The following is a 25,508-nucleotide window of genomic DNA, read 5'->3' on the forward strand; positions in this document are numbered from 1 at the left end:
AGGGCCATGAAAGAGTTTTGGAAGATGTTCCTCCTGAAGCTGCCAGAGATATTATCGGAGTTAACTGGTTCTCTGATAATTAATCATCTCTTCGTCCTATTTCCATTACTGTTATTAAACTATGCTGAAGCCCTCTCTCTCTCTATATATATACTTTGTGTTTTTGTATTTTTATTAGATTATTCACCTAACTTGATCCTGCCTGTGGGGATGTCTTGGTTTATCACTGTATCATGATTTCATTAAGGGTGAACTACATTTTCCCACTCTAGATTTGGTGCACAAACACTTTTTTATCTCTTGATAATATAAATTATACTTCTTCATCTAAAATCAGACTCTGTTAACAAAAAAATATATAACAAAAAGGACAAAATAATCAATTTGATTAAACATAACACATGACAAAACCTAAAACAATGGCAGTTAAAAAAATGTTATTATTTAATATCCCTTTATTTTATATAGAGGTAGTCAAATGATATAAAATTTGTTCTAAACATGTTAACCATTAAATTGAGACCCCAAAATTTAAAATTATAATATTACTAATATATATAAATTGATAAAACATAAATCATAGAGCCATTATGTACAAATTCTAAAAATAGGCCTTTCCATATTCAATGCAACATATAAATAAAGATTTCTTATATAAGAGATATACTAAGTGTATTCAAGTAAGCAAAATTTCTAAATTTGTTCTTTCCATATCCAATACAAAATGTCAATTAAAAATTCTAATATATATTCATACTTATTAAAGAGTGATGAAGTTATTCTAAAAAATAGAGCCTCATTGGATGATGTTAAAGGCCCAAAGTAAAACCATTTACGCACAAAATCCAAGTCAAGACAAAAGGGAAAATCCTAGGTGACTAAAGAGAAGAAAAAGACTTTTCATATCATATGCCAAATAACATCTAGGGCAAGTTCCTTCTCAAATATGCCACTTTTCACCGTATGAAAATTTCCACAGAGGAGTCCTTCACAGAGTTGAGTTGTGTTCTTTGTAGATTTCAGAGTTTTTTTTCCCTAACATTATGGCACAAGAATTGGAGTGTGCCCCTGAGCTTGCTGTCGATTATTTTTACTTCTCAGTTCTTTCTGAAGAAGAATACTGTGATCAACAAGCCATTCTCCCAGTTTCTGACTCCAAATATGCTGAAAGTTTCTGTTCCAGGAGGCCTTTATGGCTTCCGTGGTCAGTTTTCAGATGACCTACAGGAGTGACATCACTATTCCATCATTCCCTTTAATGGTTATCCAAGCAACTGAAGATCAACACAAGCCTCATCTTTTGGACCACTCTGAGGAGTCAATGGTGAAACTGGAATCTGTGAGTCCCCTCAAACTTTCTGTGAGATTTGTGCTGAAAGAAAAGAAATTGATGAAATTTTTAAAACTGAGAGTTGTGTTCACTCGTATTGCCGTGATTGTGTAAGCAAACATGTGGCTACAAATCTTCAGGATAAGGTTATCACAGTGACTTGTTCTGGTTTGAACTGCAAATCCATCCTGGAAATTGATTTTTTTAGGCCTTTGCTTCCAAAGGGTGTGGTTGAAATGTGGGAGGAGGCTATTTGCGAAGAGATGATTGATGTTTCAGGGAGGTTTTACTGTCCATTCAAGGATTGTTCGGCCGTGTTAGTGATTGAAATTGAAGGAGAAGTTATAACAAGTACTGAATGCCCTTTTTGTCACCGATTGTTCTGTGCACAATGTGATGTTCCATGGCATTTTGGGATGGAGTGTGGGGAGTATCAGAGTCTCAACGCAGATGAAAGAGGGAGGGAAGATCTCATGGTGAGAGAGCTGGCTAAGGAGAAGGAATAGGCCAGATGCCCCAAGTGCAAATACTATGTTGAAAGGACTGAAGGTTGCCCAAATATGAGTTGCAGGTTACTATGTCTCAATAGTACATGATTAATTAAGAGTTAATTGAGGATTATTAAAGTATTTTCCTCTCTTTTACTGTTGTTTATAATCTGATCTAATAGACTAGTAAATGCAGGTGAATTGAGAAATGAATATGAATTGATGGTTGTAGTTTGCAGGTGCAAGAGTTTGAGTTTTACTATGGCTGTAACATAGAGTGGGATAGACGCCATAGCGGTTGCCAGAGACAGTAGCAGGTTATTTCAAGCCTGCATGAAAAATAAAAATATGAGTTTATCTTATACTGATTAGCTAATATGAAAACACTAGACTTTGGCCTAATAGTATGTAATATGTGAGTACAATCTTATGTAATTATAAGAATGAATGAGAAAAAGGCCATCAAGAGCCTTAATGTTTTATCTTTTAGCCCCCTTTTCTTTTGTACATGCACTCATTCTTCTGCTATCTTCATTTATCTCCATTGAATCCCTATTTCTTGTATACTATGTATATCACATCACTTCTTTAATCATTGTGTACTATCTACTCCATAGTTTAAATTATAAATCTTTATCTTAGATTTACCCAATTAGTTCAAATAAATTATTACGATATAATGAATAGAGAAAGATCATATGTTCGTGAAAACTTCCCACAAGAACTATGTTTGTGTTGGCAAATCTGGGAGAAGTTGTCTTTGCCATTGCCTATCCTTTTCTTTCTTGAAATAATATTTTTATGTTATCTTCTTTTATTCAAGACAAGACGAATTTTATCCAAACATCTTAAAATCTAGTGTAAATATTAATGGATTAATCTATGAGTTATTAATGACCAGATTATGAGGGTTATATGTAAATGATAATATCTTTTCGGACTAAACTTATGACTGGATAACATAATTAAATATCATTTTACTTTTTGTTAACTATAATTAAACTTAAGCCCTCTCTCTCTCTCTCTCTCTCTATATATATATATATATATATATATATATATATATATATATATATATATATATATATATTGTGTTTTTGTATTTTTAATAGATTATGCATAATCCTATCTGTGGGGATAGCTTGATTTATCACATAAAGATGAATTATATTTTCCCACTTGAGGTTTGGTGCACAAACACTTCTCCATCTTTTAATAATATAAATCATATTTTTTTCCATCTAAAACAAAACTTTGTTAACGAAAAATATACAACAGATAAGACAAAACAATCAATTTGCTTAAACATAACACATGAAAAGACCTAGAACAATGGCACTTAAGAATTGTTTGAAAAGGTTATTATTTAACATCCCTTTATTTTTATATAGAGGTACTCAAATGATATAAAATTTGTTCTAAACATGTTAACCATTAAATTGAGACACCAAAATTTAAAATTATAATATTACTAAAATATATAAATTGACAAAATATAAATCATAGAGCCATTATGCGCAAATTATAAAAAATAGTGCTTTCCATATTCAATGCAACATAAAAATAAAGATTTCTTATATAAGAGATATACTAAGTCTAACTAGTTCTTTCCATATTCAGTTCAAAATATCAATTAAAAATTCTAATATATATTCATATTTGCTAAAAAGTGATGAAGTTATTCAAAAAATAGCACGTCATTGGATGACGTTAAAGGCCGAAAGCAAAAGCATTTACGTACAAGTCAAGACAAAAGGGAAAAATCCTCAGAAATGACTGGTGAGAAGGGCAAAGACTTTTCATCTAATATACCAAACAACTTCTAGGGCAAGTTCCTCCTCAAATATGCCACCTTTCACCATATAAAAATTTCCACACAAGAGTCCTTCACAGAGTTGAATTGTGTTCTTTGTAGATTTCAGAGTTATTTTTTCCCTAACATTATGGCACAAGAATTGGAGTGTGCCCCTGAACTTGCTGTTGATGATTTTTACTTGTCAGCTCTTTTTGAAGAGGAATACTGTGATCAACAAGCCATTCTCCCGGTTTCTGACTCCAAATATGCTGAGGAGTCAATGAAGATGTCAATGGTGAAACTGGAATCTGGTGAGTCCTCTCAAAGTTTCTGTGAGATTTGTGCTGAAAGAAAAGAAATTTATGAATTTTATAAAACTGAGAGTTGTGTTCACTCTTATTGCCTTGATTGTATGAGCAAATATGTGGCTACAAAGCTTCAGGATAAGGTTATCACAGTGACTTGTCCTGGTTTGAACTGCAAATCCATCCTGGAAATTGATTTTTTTAGGCCTTTGCTTCCAAAGGATGTGGTTGAAATTTGGGAGGAGGCCATTTGCGAAGAGATGATTGATGTTTCACAGAGGTTTCACTGTCCATTCAAGGATTGTTCAGCCATGTTGGTGATTGAAATTGATGGAGAAGTTATAACTTGTGCTGAATGCCCTTTTTGTCACAGATTGTTCTGTGCACAGTGTGATGTTCCATGGCATTGTGGGATGGAGTGTGGGGAGTATCAGAGTCTCAACGCAGATGAAAGAGGGAGGGAAGATCTCATGGTGAGAGAGCTGGCTAAGGAGAAGGAATGGGTCAGATGCCCCAAGTGCAAATATTATGTTGAAAGGACAGCAGGTTGCCGACATATGACTTGCAGGTTACTACGTCTCATTAGTACATGATTAATCAAGAGTTGATTGAGGCTTATTAAACTATTTTTCTTGCTTTTACCATTGTTTATAATCTGACCTAATAGATTAATTAATGGTTGTGGTTTGCAGGTGCAATTTTCAGTTTTGCTATGGATGTGGAATAGAGTGGGATGGACGCCATGGTGGTTGCCAGAGGCAGTAGCAGATTAGAACAAGCCTGCATCAGAAAGAAAATATGACTTTAATCTTATATTTTTATGTATGCATATCTCTTATCTAGTCTCTATGTAATCCAATTCCAAAGTTTGAATTATAAATATTTATCTTCGATTTACCCAATTAATTAAAATAAATTATTAAGGTATAATAAATAATAAAGAGTCATGTGTTCACATTTTAGAATGTAGATTGAAGACTTTTTCTTTGGACTTTGGTAGTATAATTGTTTTCTTTTCATTATTTTATTCGGACAATGATGTTAGCTTTCAATATGCTTTGCTTTACTTGCATATTTTTGGGTAACATCGATTAGTAGTATAAAGAAAATTCTGCCAACATATCAACAAAATTGTAGTGGGTTGGGAATAAATAAAACATATATATATATATATATATATATATATATATATATATATATATATATATGTACACACACACCCTATTTACAAGAAAAGAGGAAGGAGGTAAAAATGAAATGATAGGGAAATAAGTAGGTTTTTGTATAATTTGATTATTTGAAATGTTTATTTTTTTTATTTTTGTTAATTTAGAATTATATTATAAATTTGAAAAATAAAATAACAAAAATAAAAATAGTAGTTTCACCTTTTAATATTGTTTTTTCATTCACAGAGTTTGATGATGGGATGGAAAACGTAATTCTTTCAAAGTTTATAAAGTACAACTTTTTCAATATTTTTATGATTCTCATTGTTTCAAGCATGGTAAATGTTTGAACTTAATTTTTTTTTTAAATTCTAATAATTCATCAGTTTTGCTAACTTCTGGTTCTTATATAAAACCCATTTCATATGTTACTAATTTGGTAAGTTTGAAAAACAATTTTTTTAATATTATTATTATTAATAAATATTTTTTAATATTAAAAGCGCTGAAAATGTAATTTAGGTTCTTAAATCTGCCGCTTAATGTTTGAAATAACTTTTGGATCCATTGTTTTTATATTTTTCCTGTGGACTAAAGTTATTGACATTAATTTAATTGCCCAAGAATGGAGCACAACAAGAGATCTGCATGCTTGGCCCAAGGATTCAGCTATAAGACCTGAGCTTATCCATTTCTCCATATCATGTAGAAAAAAAAAAAGCCTCAAGTAATTTATCCAACAATATTACAACAAATGAGACATATTTTAGATCCTCCAAGACTAAAAGATATTTAATAAGTGGGCAGTAAATGATTTTAAAAATTATAATTATGTGTAAATTTAGAAATAAATTATAATAGACGATCTCTGAAAATGTAAAGTTATCGTATCAGTTTATAAAAAGTAATTTATAGAAATAATATTATTCGAATTTAAAATTCCTATTCCATTTTTTTTATTTTTGGTGGAATCTTTTTTAGAATGATCTATTGAATTGAATCCATTAAATTTTAAGAATATGATGTTAGACAATATTTTCTAGGACATTTGTTCTTGATTTTTTTCTTGTATGTTTATTTTTCCTTGATAATATTACTCCATGTTATGTTTCAGTTGACATTAACTTTGAAATAAGAGTTGAACATTATTTAGTTTTCAATGGATTATTAATTTAATTTTTACATTAAGTTGGTTATAGGATATTATTTAAAAATACTGTTAATATATACAATAAAACTATGTATACCCATTTTTAGTACACAATTTGTGTACACAGATGAGATGTTATCATGTGATTAGATGTTTCTTTATCATATGATGTCACATGTTTTAAAATCACCTAATTGCATGATGACACATCACTGTGTAAATGAATTGTGTACCAAAAATAGGTACACATAGCATTGATCTAATATATATGCCTCTTTGTCTGATTTTAAAGGTCTTTTTAATAATTCCAATAAGAATTTTATAAATAAATCAATCTCACAGGAGAATCTAAAAAATTCTTAAAAGCATGCGGTGTTGATTATAAAAAAACTAAAAAACGAAAACCAGTTTATTAAAGGAAGCTAGGTCGTTTTTCCCTTTCAAATCGAAAAGACAGAATTGGCTGTAAAATCAATTTACTCAAAAAAAAAAAAAAGTTCCTTTATATATTTACAAAGTAAAATTCAAGCCCCATCATTTTACAGAGTAGAATTTATACTTGACTTTTGAATGAAATGCTTTACAAAATCATCTAAGTTTTCATAAATGGGCAAATCTTAAAAGAGATACATTCTCTTTCATTAATTCCACATTAATTTCCATGGAATCTAATGCTTATTTTGGAATTGGTTTTCATTAAAGTTTTCTCCTCCCACCCACCCACTCAACCCCACCACTTCAACTTTGCAAAATTAGTTTACCACCTTGGAAAAGTATATGTTTATCTTGTCATTGAAGTAATCTTTCTTTTTTTTCTTGAATTTTTAAAGACCGAGAAAGGTTCATATAGCACATAAACTTTTTTTAACTAATTAAAACCTTTTCTTTATTTAGGTAAAAGTTGTTTGTATTTTTTTAAGTTAAGTTGATCATATCAAAAGAAAATCAAGATCTCATTTAAAGATAACTCCATGTGACTTGTGGTGAATGATGTAGAATGTTGAAAGAATAAAACAAACTTAATAAATGACATTGCTTAATAAAAGAGGACAAACACTAACATGCCTTACCATGTATTATTGGTCATAAAAGAAAAAGTAGAACACAATAATTTATAACGAAATGGTGATGATTTGGTATTAGAAAGTGTTGATATTGATGGGTATATTATAAAAAACTATAAATTTATGTGTATATATTTTGAATGTATAAAATAGATACACAAATGATGTATTATTATGTAATTGAGTGATTTTAAATTAAAGATAAAATAACAATTAATAATTTAATGTCATATTACTCGTATATCTTTTTTGTGTATTTAAAATAAATATTATATGCTACCCATAGGTCCCATATATATGTTTCATTATTTATTCAAACACAATATTATGCTTGTGATTTTGAATGAATTATACACCCATCATCATTTATTATTTGCAACCACACAATCTTTGTTGCCCAAATTTCATTTTGTCAAACTTCGTTATGATTACTCTTGAATATTTTATTCAACTGAAAATTTTCTTTTGAAATTGGATGTCATTACTGATTCATGATATGAGATTTACATAATCAATACCTCATTCATATTCTTGATCCTTTGAGAATTCTAAAAACGTGTATAACTTTTAGATTGTCATCATTGTTCGATGAATATGACCCCCTTTTCCCTCCAACTTGATTTGGCTGAGTATTCAACAGTCTTCCCAAATAATGTTGTCAACTTAAATTAATAATATTGTAGACTTAATACTCCTTTAGTCCTTTATTTAAGTTTATTTATCTACAAAATCAATGCTTACAAAAGTCTTTTTCCAGAAGATGTGTTTTAATAAATTCTATTTTGAGGAGACATGAAATTTTAGCTTCATAAACTCTCCTCAATAATAATAATAATAATAAAAGTGATAAAAGAAAATGTGCTCACGATGACCATCTTTGATAGTTTAAAATAAAAATAAAAAGTAAAAAGCAGAAAAGAAAAGAAAAGCGAAGGCACTATGATTGAGTGGCCACTGCCGACCACACTTTCCATTCCAATTCACCAGTATTCTTATTTTGCTTCTTCGTCTACGTCTCTATGGTGACATTTGAAGTTCTGTCACCATTCATTAACACGAGACACAAAAATAATGTATTAAAACTAGTTTTAATCGTGTTTATGTTATTATATTAGGTACTTAATGAGTTAATTTTTTTTTCTATAAATAGAAAAATGAAAAGGGGAGAAGGATAATGCATGCATGCATGCATAAGAACAATTCAAATATGGCGACCGAAACTTAATGAAAATAACATCCGCTTGGACAATTGTGAAATATGCATACACGTATTGAAGTTTAAAATAAGGTCAGTTTTCTTCTTTTCAAATTTAGCTTTCCATGAGACGTAAAGATTAGAGGATAAAATAATTAATTATCGACGCAAGTATATGATTATGATCTACGAAATGTATTACTGCATTTATTTTTATTGGTTTTGGATGAAGCAGTGCTTATGAAATGCTTTAAATTTTTTCAAAAAATAATTAGAACATTAGTCTGGGGAATTGGGTTCCATTAATTTAGTAAGTTGGCAGATGAATGGACCAAGAAAAAAAAAATGGCCGATTTCTCATCCATAAATGAACCAATTTTCTTTTGCACAACATACCAATTTAACATTGTGTCACACAGGCCAATGCTCCAAAAAGGCTGCCACAAAACAGGAAAATCGGCCGATACAATGCACGAGAGCAGTGTGAAAATGAATCCGGAAGAGGGCCTTTCTACAAAGAGCCGAAGCCTCCAAACTGGGAATTGCAGCAGAAATTGGGTGCCTCATTAAAAGACTGGAATTTATTATCCCAACAACCATGAAATAGTTTTGGAAGATGTTCCTCCTGAAGCTGCCAGAGATATTATCGGAGTTAACTGGTTCCCTGATAATTAATCATCTCTTCATCCTATTTCCATTACTGTTATTGAACTATTCTTAAGCCCTCTCTCTCTATATATATTTTGTGTATTTTTACTAGATTATGCACTTAACTTGATCCTGCCTGTGGGGATGTCTTGGTTTATCACTGTATCATAATTTCGATTAGGGTGAATCACATTTTCCCACTCTAGGTTTGGTGCACAAACACCTTTTTATCTTTGGATAATATAAATTATACTTTTTCATCCAAAACTAAACCCTGTTAACGAAAAATACATAACAAAAAGGAAAAAATAATCAATTTGGTTAAACATAACATGACAAAACCTAAAACAATGACAGTTAAAAATTGTTTAAAAATGTTATTATTTAATATCCCTTTATTTTATATAGAGGTGTTCAAATGATATAAAATTTGTTCTAAACATGTTAACCATTAAATTGAGACCCCAAAATTTAAAATTATAATACTATTAACATATATAAATTGATAAAACATAAATCATAGAGCCCATATGCACAAATTCTAAAAATAGGCCCTTCCATATTCAATGTAACATTTAAATAAAGATTTCTTATATTAGAGATTTACTAAGTGTATTCAATTAAGCAAAAATTTCTAAATTTTTTCTTTCCGTATTCAATACAAAATGTCAATTAAAAATTCTAATATATATTCATATTTATTAAAGAGTGATGAAGTTATTCAAAAAAACAGAACCTCATTGGATGATGTTAAAGGTCCAGCAAAAGCATTTACGCACAAAGTCCAAGTCAAGACAAAAGGGAAAATCCTAGTGACTAAAGAGAAGAAAAAGACTTTTCATATCATATACCAAATAACTTCTGGGGCAAGTTCCTTCTCAAATATGCCACTTTTCACCGCACAAAAATTTCCACACAGGAGTCCTTCACAGAGTTGAGTTGTGTTCTTTGTAGATTTCAGAGTTTTTTTCCCTAACATTATGGCACAAGAATTGGAGTGTGCCCCTGAGCTTGCTGTTGATGATTTTTACCTCTCAGTTCTTTCTGAAGAAGAATACTGTGATCAACAAGCCATTCTCCCAGTTTCTGACTCCAAATATGCTGAAGAGTTGCAGTTCCAGGAGGCCTTTATGGCTTCCATGGTCAGTTTTCAGATGACCGACAGGAGTGACATAACTATTCCATCATCCCCTTTAATGGTTATCCAAGCAACTGAAGATCAACATAAGCCTCATCTTTTGGACCACTCTGAGGAGTCAATGAAGATGTCAATGGTGAAAATGGAATCTGGTGAGTCCCCTCAAACTTTCTGTGAGATTTGTGCTGAAAGAAAAGAAATTGATGAAATTTTTAAAACTGAGAGTTGTGTTCACTCGTATTGCCGTGATTGTATAAGCAAATATGTGGCTACAAAGCTTCAGGATAAGGTTATCACAGTGACTTGTCCTGGTTTGAACTGCAAATCCATCCTGGAAATTGATTTTTTTAGGCCTTTGCTTCCAAAGGGTGTGGTTAAAATTTGGGAGGAGGCCATTTGCGAAGAGATGATTGATGTTTCACGGAGGTTTCACTGTCCATTCAAGGATTGTTCAGCCATGTTGGTGATTGAAATCGATGGAGAAGTTATAACAAGTGCTGAATGCCCTTTTTGTCACTGATTGTTCTGTGCACAGTGTGATGTTCCATGGCATTGTGGGATGGAGTGTGGGGAGTATCAGAGTCTCAACGCAGATGAAAGAGGGAGGGAAGATCTCATGGTGAGAGAGCTGGCTAAGGAGAAGGAATGGGCCAGATGCCCCAAGTGCAAATACTATGTTGAAAGGACTGAAGGTTGCCCAAATATGAGTTGCAGGTTACTATGTCTCAATAGTACATGATTAATTAAGAGTTAATTGAGGATTATTAAAGTATTTTTATCTCTTTTACCGTTGTTTATAATCTGATATAATAGACTAGTAAATGCAGGTGAATTGAGAAATGAATATGAATTGATGGTTGTGGTTTGCAGGTGCAAGAGTTTGAGTTTTACTATGGATGTAACACAGAGTGGGATAGACGCCATAGCGGTTGCCAGAGACAGTAGCAGATTATTTCAAGCCTGCATGAAAAATAAAAATATAAGTTTATCTTATACTGATTAGCTATTATGAAAACACTAGACTTTGCCCTAATAGTATGTAATATGTGAGTATAATCTTATGTAATTATAAGAATGAATGAGAAAAAGGCCATCAAGAGCGTTAATGTTTTATCTTTTAGCCCCCTTTTCTTTTGTACATACATCTCATTCTCCTGCTATCTTCATTTATCTCCATTGAATCCCTATTTCTTGTATACTATGTATATCATATCACTTCTTTAATCTCTGTGTACTATGTACTCCATAGTTTGAATTATAAATCTTTATCTTAGATTTACCCAATTAATTTGAATAAATTATTAGGATATAATGAATAGAGAAGGATCATGTGTTTGTGAAAACTTCCCACAAGAACAATTCTGGGAGAAGTTGTCGCTGCCATTGCCTATCCTTTCCTTTCTCGAAAAGATATTTTCATGCTATCTTTTTTCATTCAAAACAAGACAAATTCTATCCAAACATCTTACAATCTAGTGTAAAAATTAATGGATTAATCTATGAGTTATTAATGACCAGATCATGAGGGCTATATGTAAATGATAATATCTTTTTGGACTAAACTTATGACCGAATAACATAATTAAATATCATTTTACTCTTTGTTAACTATAATTAAACTTAAGCCCTCTCTCTTTCTATATATATATATATTTTGTGTTTTTGTATTTTTATTAGACTATGTATAATCCTATTTGTAGAGATATCTTGATTTATCACATAAAGATGAATTATATTTTTCCCACTCGAGGTTTGGTGCACAAACACTTTTTCATCTTTTGATAATATAAATCATATTTTTTTCATCTAAAACTAAACTTTGTTAACAAAAAATATACAACAGATAAGACAAAACAATCAATTTGCTTAAACATAACGCATGACAAGACCTAGAACAATGGCACTTAAGAATTGTTTGAAAAGGTTATTATTTAATATCCCTTTATTTTTATATAGAGGTACTCAAATGATATAAAATTTGTTCTAAACATGTTAACCATTAAATAGAGACACCAAAATTTAAAATTATAATATTACTAACATATATAAATTGAAAAAATATAAATCATAGAGCCATTATGCGCAAATTATAAAAAATAGTGTTTTCCATATTCAATGCAACATGTAAATAAAGATTTCTTATAATATAAGAGATATACTAAGTCTAACTAGTTCTTTCCATATTCAGTTCAAAATATCAATTAAAAATTCTAATATATATTCATATTTGCTAAGAAGTGATGAAGTTATTCAAAAAATAGCACCTCATTGGATGATGTTAAAGGCCGAAAGCAAAAGCATTTACGTACAAGTCAAGACAAAAGGGAAAAATCCTCAGAAATGACTGGTCAGAAGGCAAAGACTTTTCATCTAATATACCGAACAACTTCTAGGGCAAGTTCCTCCTCAAATATGCCACCTTTCACTATATAAAAATTTCCACACAAGAGTCCTTCACAGAGTTGAATTGTGTTCTTTGTAGATTTCAGAGTTATTTTTTCCCTAACATTATGGCACAAGAATTGGAGTGTGCCCCTGAGCTTGCTGTTGATGATTTTTACTTGTCAGCTCTTTTTGAAGAAGAATACTGTGATCAACAAGCCATTCTCCCGGTTTCTGACTCCAAATATGCTGAAGAGTTGCAGTTTCAGGAGGCTTTTATGGCTTCCATGGTCAGTTTTCAGATGACCTACAGGAGTGACATCACTATTCCTTCATCCCCTTTAATGGTTATCCAAGTAACTGAAGATCAACACAAGCCTCAGCTTTTGGACCACCCTGAGCCTGAGGAGTCAATGAAGATGTCAATGGTGAAACTGGAATCTGGTGAGTCCTCTCAAAGTTTCTGTGAGATTTGTGCTGAAAGAAAAGAAATTTATGAATTTTATAAAACTGAGAGTTGTGTTCACTCTTATTGCCTTGATTGTATACGCAAATATGTGGCTACAAAGCTTCAGGATAAGGTAATCACAGTGACTTGTCCTGGTTTGAACTGCAAATCCATCCTGGAAATTGATTTTTTTAGGCCTTTGCTTCCAAAGGATGTGGTTGAAATTTGGGAGGAGGCCATTTGCGAAGAGATGATTGATGTTTCACAGAGGTTTCACTGTCCATTCAAGGATTGTTCAGCCATGTTGGTGATTGAAATTGATGGAGAAGTTATAACTTGTGCTGAATGCCCTTTTTGTCACAGATTGTTCTGTGCACAGTGTGATGTTCCATGGCATTGTGGGATGGAGTGTGGGGAGTATCAGAGTCTCAACGCAGATGAAAGAGGGAGGGAAGATCTCATGGTGAGAGAGCTGGCTAAGGAGAAGGAATGGGCCAGATGCCCCAAGTGCAAATACTATGTTGAAAGGACTGAAGGTTGCCGACATATGACTTGCAGGTTACTACGTCTCATTAGTACATGATTAATCAAGAGTTGATTGAGGCTTATTAAACTATTTTTCTTGCTTTTACCATTGTTTATGATCTGACCTAATAGATTAGTAAATACAGGTGAATTGAGAAATGAATATAAATTGATGGTTGTGGTTTGCAGGTGCAAGTTTGAGTTTTGCTATGGATGTAACACAGAGTGGAATATGAGTCATAATTTTTGCTTGGGACGGTAGCAGATTAGTACAAGCCTGCATAAAAAAGAAAAGGATGAGTTTATCTTATACTGATTAGCTAATATGAAAACACCAGACTTTGGCCAAGAAGTATGTAATATGTGAGTATAATCTTATGTAATTACAAGAATAAAAGAGAAAAAACCGATTAAGAGTGTTAATGTTTTTATCTATTAGCCCCTTTTTGTTTTGTACATACATTCATTCTCCTGCTGTCTTTATTTATCTCCATTGAATCCCTATTTCTTGTATATTATGTATATCATATCACTTCTCTAGTCTCTTTATATACTATAGTTTGAATTATAAATGTTTATCTTTGATTTACCCAATTAATTCAAATAAATTATTACGATAAAATGAAGAGTATAGGATTATGTGTTCACATTTTAGAATGTAGACTGAAGATTTTTCTTTAGACGATGGTAGTATGATCGTTTTCTTTTCATTCATTTATTCGAACAAGGATGTTGGCTTTTGAATATGCTTTGCTTGCATTCTTTTGGGTAACATCAATTAGTACAAAGAATCTCCGACCCACATATCAACAAATTTGTAGTAGTGGGTTGGGAATAAAAAAACATATATATATATATTTGTTATTAATAATTACACATTTTGGATTTTTGTTATTACCGAATCAACCATTAGTAGGCCAGTTAGAGCACTGCTTCAACAAGCGTAAAATACTCTAATTCAGATTTCTTCTTAGGTGCAATCACCTTGTTCTTGGGGAGCGGCTCAAACATAACACACTGTTCTCCTATTGGGTGCTTTGGGATTAACTTCTCTGTACTGGGGCGGTTACCAATAGCATCAACTTTTGAACAGAATCTTTCCTTCTTCATTCCATCCAAGAAAAGTCAAATAGGAAGGAGTAGATGATATATAAGATAAGCACCGTTTTGTGGTTGCTGAAAAGTCTTATAAGTAACGTGAAGAGTCTGTGCTTTTTCCCTTTTTCATTCCCCTGTGATGATTTTGAAAATGTTTCTATTTATTTTGGATCGAAAGCCTCTTCCTGAACCAAGAGTGTAGCTTGCGCCTAGAGGCCTGTCATCCGACCATATGGGCACCGCTTCGATTCCCAGAAGATTCTTCTGATACAAATGAGACGTCCCCCACTATGCAGGGCAAGGAGCTCTTACATCTCAACTCCTACATCGAGTTGCACTCCATTAGAATTAAGTACTCCCGAAAGTTCGATGAAAGTCACATCGTCTACACAAAGGCAATATTCATGGAAACTTTCGCCCTAGCTGCCGCCAAATCCCGAAGAAGTTGTCGCTGCCATTGTCTATCCTTTCCTTTCCTAAAAAGATACTTCACACTTATTTTCTTTCATTCAAGACAGGACGGATTCTACCCAAGTGTCTCTAAATCTAGTGTAAAACTTAATGGATTAATCTATGGGTTATTAATGACCGGATTTTGAGGGCTATATATAAATAACAATAAATAAAACTAAAAAATTGATATTAATTTATTATTTTATTTAAATATTTTTAGATATAATTTTTTAAAAATATTTTTTATATTAATTAAAAATAATGTTATTTCTATTTTTAAAAATAATAAATAATTATATAATTATAATAAAATCAAAATTATTTTATTAAGTTTTTAATACATAAAATAAAGTTAATAATAAAATTATATTTTATATTATTTGTTATATCATCATTGATAATTAAATATTATCAAAATTTATTATTATTGATAAATTAAATAAAATAATTTAAATAATAAAAGATAAAATATCATAATAATCTTTTAAGACCATTAATCAAACACCCTTTTAGATCCATTATTCATAAAAGGATAGTTTTTTTTTTTTTTTTCTGTGGATTAGAGTTGTTGACGTTAATTTAATTGCCCAATAATGGAGGATACCAAAGAGTATTGGCCACAACATAGTGGGCTCAAGGATATTCATCTATGAAACCTAAGCTTATCCATTTCTCCATATCATGTGGAAGAAACAAAATCCTCAAGTAATTTATTTAACAACATTGCAACAAGTGAGACTGATATTTTAAATCGTCCGAGAAGATATTTAATAAGGAGCAGTGAATGATTTTAAAAATTAACTTTTTCAAACTTATATTATGAAAATTTGTAATTGTGACAAACATTGAGTGGAACATAGTAATTTGGCCATCTAGAAATAAAATAATAAAGTAGACAATATATGAAATGTAAAGTTATTATATCAGTTTTAAAAAAATATTTCATAGACATAATATTATTTTATCTTAAAATATGGGTTCCAATTTTTTTTTTTGGTGGAATCTTATTAGAATAGAATGCATTAGATTATAAAACAATAATTTTAGAATATGATTATTGATAATATTTAATAAAACCCAAAATTTTACAAATATGACAGAATTTCAAATCTAAATTTTTTATTTAAAAATTATATTATTCTATTAATTTTGTTAAAACTCAAATTGGTGATGAAAATAGGGTATTATTTTTAATAATTTTTAATTTATATACTTCTAACTGATTGTTTAATTTAATAAAGGCGCCTTAATTTGTTTTTACTTTTCAGATCGAAAAGAGGGATTTGGCTGTAAAATCAATAAAAAAGAAACATTATCATTTACTCAAAAAAAGTCCCTTTATATATTTACAAAGTAAAATTCAAGCTGATCATAATACAAAGTAGATTTTATCCTTGCTTTTGAATGAAATGCTTTGCCAAAATCATCCAAGTTTTCATAAATGGGCAAATTTTGAAAGAGACAAATTCTCTTTCATTAATCCCACATTAATTTCCATGGAATCCAATGCTTATTTTGGAATTGGTTTTCATTAAAGTTTTCTCCCCAAACCCACTTTGCAAATTTAGTTTACCACCTTGGAAAAATATTTGCTTATCCTGTTATTAATATAATCTTTCTTTATTTTTCTTCAATTTTGAAGGGTTGATGAGAAAAGTTCATATAGCACATAAACGCTTCGTAATTAATTAAAACTTTTTCTTTATTTAGATAAAAACTATTTATATTTTTTAAAGTAAAGCTGACTATACCAAAAGAAGATTGAGATCTCATTTAAAGATACTCTATGTGATTTGTGGTGAATTATGTAGGATGTTTAAAGAATAATACAAATTTAATAAATGACATTGCTTGATAAAGAAGGACAAGCATTAATTTGTCTTATCATTTACCATTGGTGATGAATGAGAAAGTAAAGCGCAATAATTTATATTGAAATGGTGATGATTCGGTATTAGAAAAGATTAAAGTGTTGACAGTGATTACAAAATTTGAGGGTTATATTATTAAAACCAATAAAAATATGTTTATATATTTTGAATATACAGATAATATATTATCATATAATTAAGTAATTTTGAATTAATAATAAAGTAATATTTAATAATTTGATGATACATTATCCGTGTATCTATTATATATACTCAAAATATATATATATAAAATTACTGTATAAATACAGTGGGATTATGCATCACCCATATGTTCCATATGTATGTTTCATTAATTATTCAAAAGCAATATTATGCTTTTGATTTTGAATGAATTCTATATACGTCACCATTAACTATTTGTAACCATGCAATCTTTATTGCTCAAATTTCATTTTGTCAAACCTTATTAGGATTACTTTTGAATGTTTGATTCAATTGGGATTTTTTCTTTTGAAATTGGACGCCATTATTGAATCATGATTTGAGATTTACATAATGAATACTTCATTCACATGCTCAATTCTTTGAGAATTCTAAAGACTTTTATAAGTTCTAGGTTGTCATCATTTTTCAATGAATAATGACCCCCCCTTTCCCTCTAACTTGATTTGGATGAGTATTCAATAATTTTCCCAAATAATTTTATCAACTTAATACTCCTTTAGTCCTTTATTTATTTACAAAATCAATGCTTACAAAAGTCTCTTTTCAAAAATGTGTTTTAATAAATTCTATTTTGAGAAGACATGAAATTTTAGTTTCATAAACCCTCCTCAATAATAATAATAACTACTTCTGATGGGTAATTTGAGTGACAAAATAAAATACTTTATATATAAAAAAATATAGATTTAAATCTCATCTAATGACATATAAAATTTATAAACATTTGATTTATTTAGTTTAATGATTGTAAAGTCAGTCATTAGATTCAAAATGATCACAAAAGTAACAATGCTCTTGATAACCATCTTTGATAGTTTAAAATAAAGATAAAAAGTAAAAAAAAAAAAAAAGTGAAGGCACTATGAATGAGTGGGCACTGCCCACCATATTTTCCATTCCAATTCACCAATATTCTTGTTTTGCTTCTTCTTCTACGTCTTTATAGTGATATTTGTTGTTTTGACACCACTCATTAACACGAGACACAAAAACAGTGTATTAAAACTTATTTTTAATCATATTTACGTTATCATATTATTAATTTACTTAATGAGTTTACTTAATAAACGTATATATCATATTAACTCATCAATGATTACTTAATTTTTCTATAAATGGATTTAAAAGAAAAGAAGAATAATGCATGCATGCATGAGGACAATTCAAATATGGGGGCCGAAACTTAATGAAAATAACATCCTCTTTGACAATGGTGAAAGATGCAGACACGTAATGAAGTTTAATGTAAGGTCAAATTTCTTTGTTTCTTTTCAAATTTGGCGTGACATGAGACATAAAGATTAGAGGATAAGATAATTAATTATCGATATAACTATATGATTAAGATTTTTTTGTCTTAATTATCCAATTTAGTTAATCATAATTGTACTACATACACATCAAAATTTGGAAATTATGAAAAAAAAAGTTGTTTTTCTTTTCTTTTCTTAATCACAATTAAGAATTATAGAGATAGATAAATAATTGGTTAATTGAATCCCCTTTTAAGGTATCATTGAATTACTCTGTTTTTGGCAAGGTGTCTAAAATAATAATAATAATAATAATAATAATTCACTACATGTTATTTGTGTTTTGTTTGAATTTTTGTTATTTGACAAACATATATATTATCTTTTAGATTAATACTTATTTTAGAAATTTGAATAGGCAATAAATAATAAAATAAAATTTATCACTTATTAGTATAAAATAGCTACATACAATAAGAATTTTAGAATTTTAAATATAAATAGAAGATTAATCTTATTTCACTAATAAAAATAGTAAAAAATCTTAAGAGTTAATAAAACTAATAAAATATTAAAACTTTAAAATAAAGTTATGAGTTTGGCTACTATATATCAAATTTATCTGTTTAATAAATATAGATAAAATTTATATTATAAAAATAAAATAACAATAAAGATTTTTGATATAATGGTTATGAATTTAATTATTATATATTAAATTTATTTATTTATTTAATAAATAAATATAGACGAAATCCCCATTGTAAATAAAAAAAGAACAATGAAGGTTTTGACTTACTATTGGCACACGCACTCACATCACAAAGTCACAAGCGGAGGCCAAAGTCTCAACCTTTCATGTATCAGTCATCAATTGTAATCCATTGATGAGGAATAAAAAATAAAAAATATTTTAAAATAAAAGGCAAGCAGTTACGATATTATCGAATAATATCTTTCATTTGTTGATTGAGATTCAACCTCACTTGTCTATTTCAACGTCTCTCTCATTTTTTTTCTTTTTTGTCTTCTTTGATTTCGATTTAATTCCTTTTTAAGAATTATTTATAATCTACTTTTATATTTTAATTAAAAAAGGTTGTGGCTACCATTTAAAAGTGTGCACTAGTCACAAAATGGTTCCAAAAGCCATTAATTGTGGATCTAATCCAAATTCTTCAAATTTAAATTGTTATTTAATTTGAGCAGATCAAATTTAATATAAAAATATTTAACTCAAAATTAATTGAAGAAATAACTTTAAGGAGAACTCGGCAAACTCAAGTTCAATTCTTTTTAAACTTAATCGAATTCAAGTGAAAATAAATTCAAATTTAATTCGATTTGTATTCAACTTTAATTGTAAATTATCTCGTATCCTACTATATATAAATTTGCAAAATTTGTTTGATTAATTTATTTTTATTTATCTAATATTTATCATTTCAAAATTCATCAAAATAAAGAATTATTTTGAGATGCATAACAATGTGAGGCTAAATGGAGGAACAATTTTTAAAGAGTCAATTATTGATATAACGAGTTGTAAATTACGAACACGTTTTGCTTAAGGCCAAATGTCGTAAACTGATTGGCCCTGCTTAGAACACAATTTGAAGCTTCCATCCATCTCTTTCACAATTTAACTTTTTTATTTTTATTTTTTTCAGTTAATTTAACCACACGTCCATTCCAACCTTACCGACACAACACTGCCAATATTCTATTCTTATTTATTAAATAAAACTAATTTATTTTTATTTAATTTTCTGATTTTAGTTTATTAATTTCATTTGCTCTTTATATATTTTACTTTAATTTTGTATTTATTAAAAATTGTGGTTGACATTTAAACTTAGAATAAAATAAATAGTCTTTTTTTATTCGAGCACGAAAAGAAATATATATTATTTTTTTAAAAGTTCAAACAGTGAAACTAAAAAGCTAATAATTGGGAGATTGTAATAATTTTTTTTAAATTCAAAATCCGACAAGTCAAATTACTCTAACTAACCATTTTTCAAAAACGACAACGGAATCAATCACGTGGTGCTTTTCTTTTTTATGCCTCTCTTTTTTTGCACATATGATATCTCCATCAAATTTAATAATTATAAACTTAAATTAATAATTATTTTTACAATTTTATAACAAAATTTATCGGCATCTTTCCATGCTCATTTACACATATAATGAGTCATTTACATTTTCCCTTTCAAGTTAAAGCCTAAAAACATTTCTTCAGTTGTTAATGTATGAATTTTATTTTATCATTACTCAATGGTTAGAGATAGTGAATCCTTGACCCATCCCTTTGAAATAGGGAGGAGAATCTATAATAAAAATGAAGACAGAGACAAAAATGAAGATAACTTAAATCCTTGTAATCGAAGACATGACAAAGATGGGGATAAATATATCTTTGACCTATTTCTATCTTGGTTTGTCCTCCCTTCTATATACCCTTTAAATATTTAAATATTGAAATACTCTTAAAAATTAAAATTATTACAAATACACATTAACACACAATAAATATTCTATTATTTTTCTAGTGAGGATGAGAAAGAAAAGGGAGGGGAATTATTCCCATAGGGATGAGATGAAAAGGAAAGAGAGAGAAATTTTCTTTATTGGGAAGGGATAGAGATTAGGGTATTCAACCCTCTTTGCCTCGTTGTCATCCTATTAGTGGCTCATTTTCATGACAAACTTGAATGGTTTAAATAATAACTTTGCCACCATTTTACCTTCACAGAGAGAATTTAAGAGCCCAAAAATGACATACAAAACAAGGGCTAGAACAATGCTAAATTTGAACTTGAAAAAAGATTGGTTGCAATTCAACTCCTTGAGGTTGGTCTTGATGCAATCGACCCTTTTGGGTTTGAATTTTATAAGGGAATGTTGGTAGGTTTCCCAATCTTCATGCTTTCAAGCTTTTTGGAGGATTTATCAATAGAGGATTTAAAAGATTTACAAGAGTTGTGTAGTAGGTGAGGAGTCAAGAGATATATTTGTAGATGTTAGTAATGCAAGAAATGCCAACATACTTTTAAAGCATTTGAGAGAGGGGAAGATCAATGATGTGGCGACAAAGGGTTTGGTATGATAGAGAATGTCCCAAATAAAGATTTGTCGACAATTACAATTTCTTTTAATAATAATAATCAAATGTTAGAATTATACATTTATTATTGTCAGTCATCAAATGATTGGTTGTATTAAATAGTAAATATAATATGGTAATTATAGATTATATATAATATCAAAACCTAATTTTCATTAATAAGTTTGATTTTGAATAATAAAATATGATTTTTGCAATCAAATAGAGAAAAAATGTTTTTAGAGGATCATACACATTAATTTTTAGGCAATCAAAGTAAAGGAAGTGGAGAGACAAAGAGGGAAAACAATGAGATGAGAAAGTCAAACCTGTGTCTGTCGTTGTCTTCACCCAAAAGAAAAAAGAATAACTACCGCAGATATATATAAATTTATGTATATATTTATATTATTACGGTCACTTGTCGGTGGTATTATTCGTTGTGGTGAATTATAACAGACGCAGCCTCCCACTACCACCACTACCTTTAAACCTCTCAGTCTCCTTCTCTTCATCAAACGAACAGTCCATCAATTAAAATTTCACTCTCTCTTTTCTTTTCCCTTCTGAACCTTCTTTCTATTTATCTTCTATTCAACACTAGCTGTTCCACCCGCCATCTTTGAAATTATCGATCTGGCCGGGTTCAGGACTGTTGCTGTTCGACTTATCGGCGGTGGTGGTGGAGGTAGTAATAATAGTACTAAGAAGAAGAAGACGGATAAAAAAACTAAAGTTAAAGATAAGTTCATGGAGTTGTGGCACAAAATGATCTTCCCTGTTCGGCAAGTCTGGGAGGCCGTTTCCTCCAGAGTTAAAGCTCGTAAAAACGGTGCGTTTTATTACTCCTCATTCTTTCCTAATCTTTGAAATAAAAAGCTTCTCTATTCTTTTATCTTATGAAGAAGGAATTTTTTTTTTTTAAATTTTCATTCTTCATACAATTTTCCCTTTTGTTTTAAATTTCTTATGAGATATGATCATTTATTTTTTAATTTCATAGTTTCTCATAAAAATGAAAAATTATCTTTTTTTTTTTAATTTCAAAGTAAAATTTTCATCTATATTCAATTGCAAAAATGGTAATTCAAATTTTATTTTCTTGTTTATAATAATATTCTAATTTCTTTTTTCAAGTAAAAACAAAGTGTTAATTATGTAACATTCATCAAACAACAAATTTGGTAACAATAATTTATAAGATTCTCTAATGTTAACTTATTAATTACAAAAGAAATGGGCATCATTAAATTACTTAATGATTTTTTTCCAAAGTTTCTTAAAATTATAAAAGTTTGGAGAAGATGACATATTTTAGTTGGTGTGTTTTGTGTGTGGTTGCTTCTAATTAGAGCAAATATTAGTAATTACTTTTTGGAACTTTGATTTATCCTAACTTAGTCAGACAGAATTTAAATATTAATACTTTGATTCTATCTCAATCCAAATTCCAAACATATATCCCAGAGGAATAAAATAGTCTTAATCACTTCAATGAGAAGGGAATCATGTATTTAAACTATTAACGCTATTGCAAATAGTGTTTTGATTTTTCTTAATTTTTGAATATTTTATAAAATAGTAAAAAAATAAAATAAAGATTCCTATTATAGTGGACTTCATCCTTTAGCCTTCATCCACACGAAGACAAAATAAACCTAATCCCAAAATTTATTAAATATCTGGAGTCATTCTAATGTATAATAAAATATCGAATCCATTAATTCAACCATAATAAAACTTGGATACCAATGAATAGTTTGTAGGGTAAAAGGGGAGCCAGCATTTACAGAAGGGTATGTATTTAAATTTTTTTTATGATATATTAAAATTAAAATTTTAATTTATTTAATTTAATAGTTATAGGATTAATCGTTAGATTTGAATTTATCTTATTCAATATAATTGATTTGATTGTAATGTGATAGTTTAATTCAAATAAGATTTTTCTTTAGAAAAAAAAAAAGAAAAAACAAGACTTTATTTATGATTTATCTATGATAATTATATAGACGTTGTACTTTGACCCTAATCTACTTGAGAATTTTCCTGTCATTGTTTATTGTAGAAAGAAAGCATGGTTGGTGATAGAAAAAGTGGAAAGAAATAGTATAAGAAACTGAGAATTTAAATTATTGGGTTGGTTTGAGATGCATTGCTTGGTTCACCGAAAGGTCTAGCGTTGAGATAGGATCAACATCTTTTTTAGTGTAAACTTTATGCTCAAGTGATAGTGTGATAATAACATTCACTAATCTTTCTTAATTACTTCATTGAGAAGTCATTAACCTGAAGAGTTAATGGTCCACTGGGGTGTCTTTCCCATCAGAACCACTTCTTTAGCATCTGGTGCTTAGTGCTCTACCTAAAAAGAATCTTACAGTTTAAGGCTTTTTGATTAGTTTCACCTAAATTCTGTTGTTATCTGAAAAACACAGTGAGAATATACCTAAATCCTCTCAAGGTTTGAGCTAATATAAACTGAGGCTATCCATATTAAACAATATATTATTCATGATTATGGGGTTAAACCTGCACAAATCATGGGATTCAGTATTCTAATTTTCTCCTTAGACATAGCACTCAGGTATCATTCGTTTAACACAAATTATTTATTTTCCTTCTGTATTATACTCCCATGGCTGTATATAAACACCTTTTCTACTAATGAAATGACAATAAAATTCACCTTCTTTCTTTTTTAATAATCCATGTTATAATATGAGTTTACTTGTTAGGGATGTAAATAATGTTATTTTTTTCCCCAGAAAACATGTGCATAAAGACTTGCTTAATTGTGTTGGTGTTCTGCAGGAACTGGCCTTTTGAAGCTTCATGATGCTGTACAAACTTGTGAATATCATGATGTTCAGGTGATGTGGGAAATGCTGAGGAGATCAGAAAGAGAGTTAATAAATCATAATCCGAAGCAAAGGCAAACGACGTTTTTGGAGAATTTTTGTTTGGTCCATAGTTGAGCTTTTCATCCTTCTCAGGGAATCATGCCTGATATGAGACTCAAGTTGATACTGTAAGAAGAATAATAATAACAATGTGTTGCCCCAGCTGACATGGGCCCATGTTATTATAATCCAACAGCCGACATGGCATTGCAGTAGCATGCATAGAGCTGTTGCAGCTGTCTCCAAATCATTATAAGATTAAATACTATTCAGCTTTCATTTTTCCCTGTGGGGAGAAAAACTACTGTCAAATAACATTGGCATGTTTGTACATAAATGATATTTTCTCACAACCCAGAAACAATGGCATTCTCTTGTGGCTTTTAGATAAATTCATCTTATTCCATAACTTATTCTTACCACAGAAATGGATAACTGTTGTATTACTAAGCTGCATAAGATTCAAGCTTCCTTTGCTTGACATATAGGCTGTTAGCTAAATCCATGTTGAACATGGACAACAAGACAAAATATGCTTTGCACTCTCTCCACAGGTTACTGTAATCTATTCCCAATGATCCTACTACTGATGAACTATACCTCAAATATCATCAAGATGTGACCATAAAAATAAAAATTTTTGATGTATTGAACAAATTACAGATGAAATGTTGAGCTACCATCTGCTATATTCCAACAATGACCCAAAAAATAATATTTAAACTAACCTAGAGATGAAGATAGCTACAAAAATCTCGATACATCCAAATTTATGCGTACTTTCTTTTTGAAGACATTGAGGAAGTATACATGTGTCAAATAGACCTCAATGTCTTTGTTATATGTCCTCTTTGTCCCAAAAATATGTATACTTATATCTTTAAAATCCTTTTAATTCTTTCCAGCCGAATCACCTACAAAGAAACCAAAGAGGCACTCCACAGGACGTGGCCTAT

General features: G+C 29.8%; 3 protein-coding genes, 1 long non-coding RNA gene and 1 pseudogene across 5 annotated transcripts; all 5 read left to right on the forward strand.

Annotated features, from left to right (window-relative positions):
* Positions 1-1,192: 1,192 nt before the first annotated feature.
* LOC123210906 lies at positions 1,193-2,132 on the forward strand (annotated as a pseudogene).
* Positions 2,133-3,702: 1,570 nt separating this feature from the next.
* LOC123211158 (probable E3 ubiquitin-protein ligase RNF217) lies at positions 3,703-4,790 on the forward strand. Its single transcript, XM_044629702.1, has 2 exons — positions 3,703-4,486; positions 4,611-4,790. Exons 1-2 carry the CDS (start codon positions 3,762-3,764, stop codon positions 4,681-4,683), a joined length of 798 nt encoding a protein of 265 aa, XP_044485637.1. The 5' UTR covers positions 3,703-3,761; the 3' UTR covers positions 4,684-4,790.
* Positions 4,791-9,941: 5,151 nt separating this feature from the next.
* On the forward strand, positions 9,942-11,469 carry LOC123212288. Of its 2 annotated transcripts, none has more exons than XR_006501523.1 (2): positions 9,942-10,996; positions 11,153-11,469. XR_006501523.1 is itself a non-coding variant. In XM_044631379.1 (2 exons), exons 1-2 carry the CDS (start codon positions 10,125-10,127, stop codon positions 11,164-11,166), a joined length of 324 nt encoding a protein of 107 aa, XP_044487314.1. In that variant the 5' UTR covers positions 10,031-10,124; the 3' UTR covers positions 11,167-11,469. The 2 variants fall into 2 exon arrangements, 1 of the variants encoding a protein (XP_044487314.1); XM_044631379.1 differs by having other exon boundaries at positions 10,031-10,434.
* A 1,221-nt stretch (positions 11,470-12,690) lies between these two features.
* On the forward strand, positions 12,691-14,150 carry LOC123212568 (probable E3 ubiquitin-protein ligase RNF217). Its single transcript, XM_044631748.1, has 2 exons — positions 12,691-13,670; positions 13,827-14,150. Exons 1-2 carry the CDS (start codon positions 12,793-12,795, stop codon positions 13,897-13,899), a joined length of 951 nt encoding a protein of 316 aa, XP_044487683.1. The 5' UTR covers positions 12,691-12,792; the 3' UTR covers positions 13,900-14,150.
* Positions 14,151-21,915: 7,765 nt separating this feature from the next.
* Positions 21,916-24,959, forward strand: LOC123210820. The gene is made up of 2 exons (XR_006501293.1): positions 21,916-22,481; positions 24,464-24,959. It is a non-coding gene; the product is annotated as an uncharacterized LOC123210820 (long non-coding RNA).
* The last annotated feature ends 549 nt before the right edge of the window (positions 24,960-25,508 follow it).

Source organism: Mangifera indica, chromosome 3 (assembly GCF_011075055.1).
Source record: "Mangifera indica cultivar Alphonso chromosome 3, CATAS_Mindica_2.1, whole genome shotgun sequence".
Classification (NCBI taxonomy): Eukaryota; Viridiplantae; Streptophyta; class Magnoliopsida; order Sapindales; family Anacardiaceae; genus Mangifera; species Mangifera indica.

Excerpts from the sequence above, each read along its gene's own strand:
- LOC123212288 (XM_044631379.1), top strand. The coding sequence starts at position 10,125 with ATGGCACAAGAATTGGAGTGTGCCCCTGAGCTTGCTGTTGATGATTTT.
- LOC123212568 (XM_044631748.1), top strand. The coding sequence starts at position 12,793 with ATGGCACAAGAATTGGAGTGTGCCCCTGAGCTTGCTGTTGATGATTTT. Across the intron at positions 13,671-13,826 it reads TGCCGACATATGACTTGCAG|GTGCAAGTTTGAGTTTTGCT; the intron begins GTTACTACGTCT and ends TGTGGTTTGCAG.
- LOC123211158 (XM_044629702.1), top strand. The coding sequence starts at position 3,762 with ATGGCACAAGAATTGGAGTGTGCCCCTGAACTTGCTGTTGATGATTTT. Across the intron at positions 4,487-4,610 it reads TGCCGACATATGACTTGCAG|GTGCAATTTTCAGTTTTGCT; the intron begins GTTACTACGTCT and ends TGTGGTTTGCAG.